A 9,292-nucleotide genomic window follows, 5' to 3' on the forward strand; every position below is an offset into this window, starting at 1 on the left:
TGTAGTGGTCAGCAGTGAGGGTCAGTGTGTTAAAGGGATCAGCCCGGTGTGTGTGTATGCGTGTGTGTGGAGTGTTTCTGTATCCTGACTGAACCGTAGTGATCTGAGGGTCTGATTTCGGTACCAAAGCAGTACCGGAGCGGTACTAAGGCAGTTCCGGAGCGGTACTAGAGCGCTCCTGCTGCAGTGTGTTGTTACTCCGGCGCTGAACTGAGCCGAGCTGCTGAATGAAGCTGCTGAATGTCTAATAGTGGAGCTGTCGAGCTATTTTTACTCCCGTTACTATCATAATACGCAGCACCGACACCCTTAAAAATCCCACCTCGCGCTCTCCCGGCAGTCTGACTCGCTTCCAAAAGTGCCGCGGCATCTCCGGCTGGGAGCCGTCATCTGTCTCCGAGCAAAAAAACATTAAATATTAACACATAATTGAATGAGAGCTTTTAAGATTAAGTAATTGGACGCGATGGCTATCGTAGGATAGTCTTTTAGTGCTTTAAGAGAGGCTCTGCTTTAAATGGACATAAATATCCTCCTGAAATATTAATGAAATTTAGCTTATGTCATTTTTAATGGGTTATATTTATATATCAGGCAAGACAAGGATGAAGTGTTATTAGATAAGTGCTACTTGCATTTGCTCTTGTGTGGACCTGCGGTGGGGAACCCTCAGAGCGTTCTAGGTCTTCGGAGAAAGCCTAATGATTTCTTGGAAAAAAATACAAGCTTATCATTTTTATGTAATAACTACACTCATAAAAAAGATTGTTCTTCAAGGGTTCTTTAGTGAAGACAGTGTTTGTATATAGAACCATGGACACTCACATAACCCTTTGCATGGTGAAAGCGTTCTTCAGATTGATGGAGAATGTGCTGTAAGTGGTTCTATATAGAACCTTTTTGAAAAGGCCACCAAAAAGGGTTCCTCTATAGTTACAGTGCTAAGCTTGTAACAATAGCAGAACCATTTTTGGTGTCATTTAGAACAATATGCAACACATTCTCCATCAATCTAAAGAACCATTTCACCATGCAAAGAAACTTTTCATTATGCAAAGGGTTATCTGAGTGTTTATGGTTCTATATAGCACCATTCCTTTACTAAAAAACTCTTGAAGAACCCTCTTTTTTAAGTCTGTGGATACAACTGAGCGAGCCCATTGCTTAGGACTTCAGGAGCTGGACTGAAGGCCTTATGCGTCAAATTAATCACCAACATGAGGTTCTAGATATGCCACTGACTGCAAATGTAAGCCACAGCCTAAGCAGGTTTCGGGTGGTTGTTAGGAATGTAAAACAGTGGCGGCAGCTCTATGTCAGAACTCTTTACTGAAATATATGCTATTTTCTGTTCCGAGTAGCAGATAAAACATAGGAAAACATCTGGTTTAAGCCTTAAAAAGTAATGTTTGGTCTGAGGGCATTTTCTTGATTTTTTGCATATCTTCTTAAATTCACCTTTAAACCCTTATAATCTCAGGTTTATTACATACTAAGACCTATTATTCAGTAACTACAGGGACTTCAATACAAACTGGCTGAGCTGTTCTTAGGTTATAGAAGTGGTCAATACAGCTTTGGTGGGTGCTGCACTGTGATAAATGAGACGTTTCAACTGAAAATGACAAAGTAACTGATCACATCACTTTTCTTGAGTTGACTCAACTTGAGGACACCGGAGTTCACCCCACTCAAACTTCTCAAATTCAAAAATTAGCTACTGTCTATAGGTCTGCATCTCAGTTAGATTAACAAGACTGAATTTGTGTTTTTGTTCTTACTCAGTTTCTCCACTAGCTGGCGCTCCTTCTATCACACAGTCCCATCTGGCATATTTTCCTCTTGGGCTTCTGGATTTAGACAGCTGTGGTATTGCTGGGGTTCAAACTCACAACCTCCTGATGTTGGGATGAACTATTAGACAGTTTGCTTCATATGAGCTGACACCATGCTTTAAAGTTAAAACAACAAATATACCCCAACCCAGTGTATTAAACATCTGCAGACACAGAATCTGAGCTGCTTTATGTGTTCCTGAGTGGTGCAGTTGACTAAACCGTCACCCCAACAGGAGGTTGTGAGTTTGAGCCCCAGCGATGCCACAGCCATCCATAAGTACATCCCTAAGAGGAAAAATGTCCAGCAGCATTGTGTGATGGAAAGAGTTCTGGCTGGTGGGGAAGATGAGTATAAAAAACAGGTTTATTTTGTTTACCTCACTCTCTCTATAATGAGGTCCTTTTGACCTGGAGCACCATGTAAAGAGATAACTCGACTCTAAAGCTGAGGTCTGGTTTTAGAAATTCTTAATATCTCTTGTGAGAACAGCTTTACTCATGTGGATGTATTGTTTTGGTGCTTGAATGGGTTTACAAAAGTAGTGGAATGTATTATTGAAATAGTAGATGAATAAAATCTTCATCACTACTTTCCAAAACTGCTGCAGCAGCTTCAGCAGCTGTAAACTCTCTGCACGCCGTTTCACACGAGTCTCCAATGTGGACTGACTGAAGAATGAAGGGTTTCCGGCGTGATGGTCAGTCCTTAGTGATTTCCTGAGTGTCCATTGGTCAGTTTCACAGAGAATGTAGACGGACACACCAATCCACCAGTTCCACACGGTGAGAGGCAGATGACGTGTATCACAGCCCCTCTTCATAGGCTCATAACTCCGGATGTGAGTCTCGTATGATCTCGTGATAAGATGGAATGGAAAGGGCGACTCTACAGATTCAGGAAGTGTTTGAACTGGATTTCTGAGCTGGATCATCACAAAGATATTAACAGAAACATTGAAAAACATTGAATTTGACATGCTGGTGTGTTTGTTGACCCCAGAAGGTTGATCTAAAATGGCCAAAAGTTAATGCCCACCAGCATTTGCTTAGTGCTAACATAGCATTAGAAATCCCATAGGGTGCAAGAAACTAGAATTGTTGTCATAATAATAATCATCCATTTTTGACATTTATGGCCCGAACTGAAGGCTGAGCTCTAACAGTCATGGTTCTCCACAGTAGAACACAAATTTATACACACAATCTTGCATTCAGGGCACAAAGTCTTTCATAGCAGGAAGCAAATGCAAATGAGTATCAGTGAGTCTTATCTAAAATAAATAGGACAATTTCATGCAGTTTAGCGACCTCATCCGCAGCTACTTTTCATTTGCGCTGAAAATGGGTTTGATGAAGCGTAACATTGGTGTGCAAACACCTTTATTACCTTCCACAGTCCTGAAGAGATTTTTAATCTTTTTTTTTTCCTCAATGGCTGATACACAGAGATACGCAGGCTTTCATAAAGCAGCCTTGTTAAAGCAGGGGATTCATGCTCTCACACTGGATTATTATTATTCAAATAGCTTTGTGGCTCCGCCGCCGAGCGCATGCTCCGAGCACAGCCGTGTAGATGGAGAGATATGTGAATGAAAGCCGCGCTCTTTGTGTTTTTCTGTTTTTATGCTGTTTCAGGATGAGAAAACGTCCCAACTTTATGGAAAAATCAGAGAAAAACAGGCTGAATGTACCTTATCAGGACCAGAGAGATGGTCTAAATTTATAAAGGGCTTTCCGACAAAAGATTCATGTGTCATTCTTATTTTTTTTAACTGAAAAAAAAATCATACATATAAATAATACATATGGGACATATTACTATTATTATTATCATTATCATTATTAGTAGTAGTAGTAGTAGTATTGTTGTTGCCATGACATATAGGTACTTATATATGTACATACAATGCATACAAGGCATTTGATTGTTATTGCATATAGATTTTTAGATATGTAAAATAAATATAGGGCATATTAGAAGGAGTGTCATACCATCTACATATTTACATTTATAATATACATGGGATATACTATTGTTACATATACATACTTACATATATGTAACATGTAGGACATTATTATTGCATATTGGTATTTATATATAATACATATGGAACATGCTATTATTACATATAGGTATGTACATATATAATGCATATGGGCTGTATATATATAACACATATTGCATGTATTATTACCTATAACTACTTATATATGTAAAAAATATGGGACATATATATATATATATATATATATATATATATATGGGATACATTATTATTACATAATTAGATTTTTACATTACTATACAAATACATACTTACATATATGTAAGTATGTGTATATATGTATGACCTTCACATCCTGAGAGGGTATATAAACAGCCATATGTGTGTCTGTGCTCCTGCAGAGGCTGAAGGAGCTGAAGCAGAGGGAGTTCGCCCGGAATGTGGCCTCTAAGTCTCGGAAGGATGAGCGGAAGCAGGAGAGAGCGCTGCGCCGGCTGCATGAGCTGGCAGAGCAGCGCAGAGAGGTTCAGTGGTAGGACACATTCTGTCACCACACTCTTATACAGACCACCTGCAGCTGTTAGAGAACAGCTTAACTGTGTAATAATGTGCTGTAAAGAACTGTGATTCACCTGAATTAACGTGTCTAGAGTCTAAAGAACTGCACTGATTTTCAAAAATATCAGCATGATTTGCTGGCTGGGAAAACATCATGCATACAGAAACTTACCATCATGGATTCTACAGTGTTATTGACCGGAGGTCAAAGGTCACAGTGACCGCAACACAAACATAGCCATACTGTTTGTTATCCAAACAACTGGTAAAAGAGTAATGCTTCATAATAGCAGGCACTAATAAATACCAGCATAATTGTTATCTAATAGTTTTTTAATGACTTAATTAAACAGTGATGAACCTTTTAGCTGGTGACATACAAATAATCACTCATTATTCTGAGTAATAGAAACCTAATCATTCATTTTAGTTTGGTAATATAATGCAGTTTTTTTGATACTGATAACTTTTAATTCATAAAACCTAAAATATTTAGCATATATCAATCAATATATCAATGTTTAGGCCTGTTTAATACAGTAGTTACTTATTGTCTAGCTACTCTGTGATGCATAAGCTCATTGTTAAGTTGTTATTATATATGGTGATAAACATTAATTGGGCTCCTATTATAAAGTTATGACTTTGTAATGTATTTATAAAGATAACCTGATTATTTATTACACCTAAATATAAAACATTTCTGAAATGCATTAAGAGTTTTAATTATTTATACGACAATTAGCAATTGATCATTTGTACCACTCATCAATGCACAATTGTTAACAATTATGTAATAAATATATGATAATTAACAAACTATCCGACAACGATTAAGGTTCTATTATAAATACCTGTTATTTTAACCATAAATGTTGCATAAGCCAAACCTTATTATAATGGTAAAGTAATGTTAAACAGTCTCTAAGGAGTCAGGCAATATATTCCTAATTATTTTGTGTAATAACTTTCTGTAAAGTTGGTTTTAGAGGCTTAAAGCACTTGTCATTGTCTCAAATTCTGACTTGGTACATTAGTTTCTCTAGAGTGATGCGTTTGTCATCAAAACAATCTAAATGATTTTGTTATCAACAAGCAAATTAGATTGGAAAATAGTTGTTAATTCCCATTTAGCTCATATTAAGAATAATAATGAAGTGGATTGACAGTGTTTATTCACTATATAATGAAAATGAAAATAACTTTCATCTTTAGAGTGGCTCATTCACTCACTTTTCTAAATCAGAACACAACAACAATCCTTTAGTAGCCAAGCTCCCCACTGTGCACTTCAAATTGCTGAAATTCAGCAGTGATGTGATGTATTATTTATATGTTTCAAATGTTCACTGTTTTTTTTTTTTCTTTTGCTCTGCCCCTCTTTTATGCTGCAGTGCCCCAGGGAGCGGCCCTATGTTCAAATCCACCACGGTGGCAGTGGAAGGCAGTTTCAGAGATCCACAAGAAGAGAACCAGAGTGCTGGAGGCCAGGAACCTGGAGCCCAGAACCAGCTGAGCAGCTGCAAACAGACCACGTGGTCGTATGGCGGAAAAAACACCAAGAAGCAAGCGCTCAGGCGCAAAATAGCCTTCTCCTTTTCCTTTCCGAAGAAAGCTTCAGTGAAGCTGGAATCTTCGGCTGCAGTTTTCTGCGAGGGTCTGGAGGAGGGTACGGTGGAACGAAGCAGCCGGATCCAGGTGCCATTTGTGGAGCTTGACCTACCAGACTCACCGGCTGAGGAGAAACAGGTGAATTGCAAGGACACGCTTTGTTGCACTGCAGAAAGCAGCAATGTGGGCGATCAGGGGTCCCCGGATATACCTGCTGGAGTGGATGGCCTCCAGCATGCTGCTTCAGATTTGTGTGCATTCCTCGTTTACTCTGAGGACACGTCCATGTCTCCTATTACCCACTTACCTGCCAACTCTGAAAGCGTTCTGGACTCTGAGAGCCCTGTGGAGAGCACTGTGGCTGAGCATAAAGCAGAAAGTGGTCAGGAGACGGGCAGCGAAAGCAAAGAGAAAGACTTGTGCGCAAGTGACCCTCCAGTTAAGGCTTGCTCTGATGTGCCACCTGAGAATGATTCGTTTCAAAGCCAAGGAAAAGAGGAGGATGCGGCTACTGCAAAAACTCTCAGCTCTTTTGCAAAGCCTAGCCAGCCTTTTTTCTCTGTCCTCGGCAGGGACGGTAAAACCATCTTCCAGTGGCCCTCTGAGATGGTTTCCTTCACCATGACGGAGCCTTCCCTGTCGTTCAGTTGCAACCCGCTCCATTTTGACTTCAGAGGGTCACAGATCAGAAGGTGCCCTGACGCTCAGGAGGCAACCGAACCCAAAATTGATGAGGAGTCATCTTCTGTCAGCACGACCACCAGTTCACAGAAATCCTCCAGCTTAGAAAGGCACATGGAGGAGGCCTCATGTGGCTACGGAACAGAGAGCAAGGTCAGAAAGTGCCATCAGTATTCCGGCGATACAGAAAGCGGAGCGAGGCCGAAAGTGCACGGCAGATGCAGGCATTCCAAAGATTGGCCTCATGCTGGCAAGAGAGCGGAGGACAAATTGCGGGCTAGAGATCGGCGCCATTACAGGAGCCAGCACAAAAAGAGACACAAGCGGCGCCACAAGAGAAGAAGGAGAAGGAGGGAGGAGGAGCAGAGTGAGAGTGATGTGGAGAAATGTGCAAAATCCCACAGACGAGCGGAGAGCCGTGAAGAGCTTGATAGCCAATTTAGAGGCGCCACTTCACAGCAAGCGCAGCCATTAGAGAAGTCAAAGCAATCAGCTCAAAATCAGGCAGAGAACAACAGCATCACTCCCACAAAGGAGGGGGAGCAGGCAGGCAGGATAAACGGCTCTGCGGGAGGCTCTGATGAACCTTGGGCCTGCAGCGAAAAGGTGCTGGGAATCTGTGGAGGGACGGCAGGGGAGGCAGACATAACAGGACACGGCTCGAGCTGTCTCAACACGCCTCCCTCTGAGAAAGAATCCTCAGATCACAGCAGCCCGAGGCTGGAGGATCCGCACTCTCCGGAGAGAGATGTAGAGGATCCGTGTGAAGGAAAGATGGTGAAGAAACGACACAGTGACTCATGCGGTGAGGATGAGCCCTGGTCAGATCTGACACAATGCATTTACTGTGGATCCTCGGCACAAGACAACAATGGGCACAAAGGCTCGGATTTATCTTGCCCAAAACATGCGAGAAAAAGGCAAAAATTGTCTCAGCCCTCACACCTTGATAGCGGATATCCTGTTGCCAATAGTGTCGTTTTGAATGCAGAGGGTAGGGCCTCTGTGGTGGAGTCAGTGGTGAATGATTTAAAAGCAATGTGTGACAGCTCCAATGGGCCAGACCAAATCTCATGCAGTATTGATGACTTAGAGAGTGGTGCGGTTGATTGTCAGATACTGACTTCCATTAGCGGCACCCCGGGTCAAACAGCCGCGGATAACAGCTGCTGCCAGCCGAACTCAAACCCTTCCCCCACTCAGATCAATGCTCAGAGCGGAAAGGGCACTCATCCCCTACCTGCGGGAGACTCTGAGCCTGCAGAGATCCTGACAGCCACAAAGCAGCTCGCTAAGATCCTGTCTAGAGCGGAGCAGGGCTCTGCGAAGGATTGTAAAAAGTGTGCCGTAGCGGCTCAGGTTTGTCTGCTGGATGTGAGAGAGATCGTCCCGCGGAAAGCAGAGAAAACCAGTCACGATAAATCGTGTCAGCACAGCCCACAGCTGCTACAGCCGCAGAGATTTCACCTACCGGAGAATGAGCGGCTAAGCCTGGAGGGTCTGCTGGATGTGAGAGAAATCGGCCTGCGAAAGGCAGAGAAAGAGAAAGTCAGTCACGATAAATCATGTCAGCATAGCCCACAGCTGCACATGCAGAGATTTCACCTTCTGGAGGAAGAGGGTTTGTGCCCCGGCAGAAGCCAATTCCATGCCTCGCCGTGTTTCCAGGCCCACACAGAAAGCCTGGAAAGGCATTGCCTCCTGCAGGCCCATGCCCACAGACAGGTTTTGCACCAGCAGGTGTTTCCCACCAAGCTGAAACCGGTCTTGCCCAGAGCTTCTCTCCAAGTGTCTAGTCCTATCTTGCACCCAGTCCACATGCCCTCAACGATGCCGTCCGGATCCATCACTATCCGCCACACCATCCTTCAGCACCATGCCACATTCCTTCCCCCACAGCCTCCCATCTTCCCTCAGGTTGTGCCAGTCACCCGCCTCCCCCTGGCACCCGAAATCTGCCCACCTGCCGGCACGCCTGCCTTCGTCACACCTTCCCAGGTGTCCGTGGTGGCTCCACCCACTATCCACCCAACAGCTGTGACGTTTCACGCCCTCCCTCGTCCGACTGCAGTCTTTCCGCCCATCCTCCATCGGCCAGCGGCGTTCACACCCGTTTTGCCCCCCCACCCCGCTGTCATTCCACTTCAGCCTCTCTTCTAGATGCAAAAGACAGTTGTCTTATGAACAGGAATTAGAAACAGGGAACAAGGATCACAAACATAGAATGTTGTCCAAAAAACAGGAATTATATTCTACTTTCAGAGTGAACATTATTTTGAAATGCCCTATTAAAAAAACATCCCTGGTTCCATAGCAACATTGTCAACCTGTTAAAATAGCTAATTACTATAGATTTCACTTCTTTGCAAATATAATTTGTTTTCATTTTATGATTTAATTTCCTATAACTTTCTACTCCCTGCGTATAAAGCAAAGACCGGTCCAACATTACAGTGCTTGGGGACCGAACTTGGAGACGAACTGGGGGTGGGAGTGGGGGCTTCAGAGGGGTTGGGGTGGGCTCTATGCTCTATGCTCTATGTTGTTACCAAATGTGTTTGATAGATAGGAGGTCACAGCCATTAGGGGTTCTTT

The 9,292-nt window shown here is 43.0% G+C and overlaps 1 protein-coding gene across 1 annotated transcript in view; it reads left to right on the plus strand.

Moving 5' to 3' along the window:
- The window catches only part of znf804a (zinc finger protein 804A), a 99,927-nt gene extending 90,896 nt beyond the window's left edge, over window positions 1–9,031 (plus strand). The window contains exons 3-4 of the mRNA XM_036576548.1: window positions 4,249–4,379; window positions 5,800–9,031. Of these exons, the coding sequence (XP_036432441.1) occupies window positions 4,249–4,379; window positions 5,800–8,857 (3,189 nt within the window). The 3' untranslated portion in view covers window positions 8,858–9,031. The remainder of the gene's footprint in view (window positions 1–4,248; window positions 4,380–5,799) is intronic.
- Window positions 9,032–9,292: the final 261 nt, after the last annotated feature.

The sequence above is a fragment of the Colossoma macropomum genome, unplaced genomic scaffold (genome assembly GCF_904425465.1).
Source record: "Colossoma macropomum unplaced genomic scaffold, Colossoma_macropomum, whole genome shotgun sequence".
Taxonomy (NCBI): Eukaryota; Metazoa; Chordata; class Actinopteri; order Characiformes; family Serrasalmidae; genus Colossoma; species Colossoma macropomum.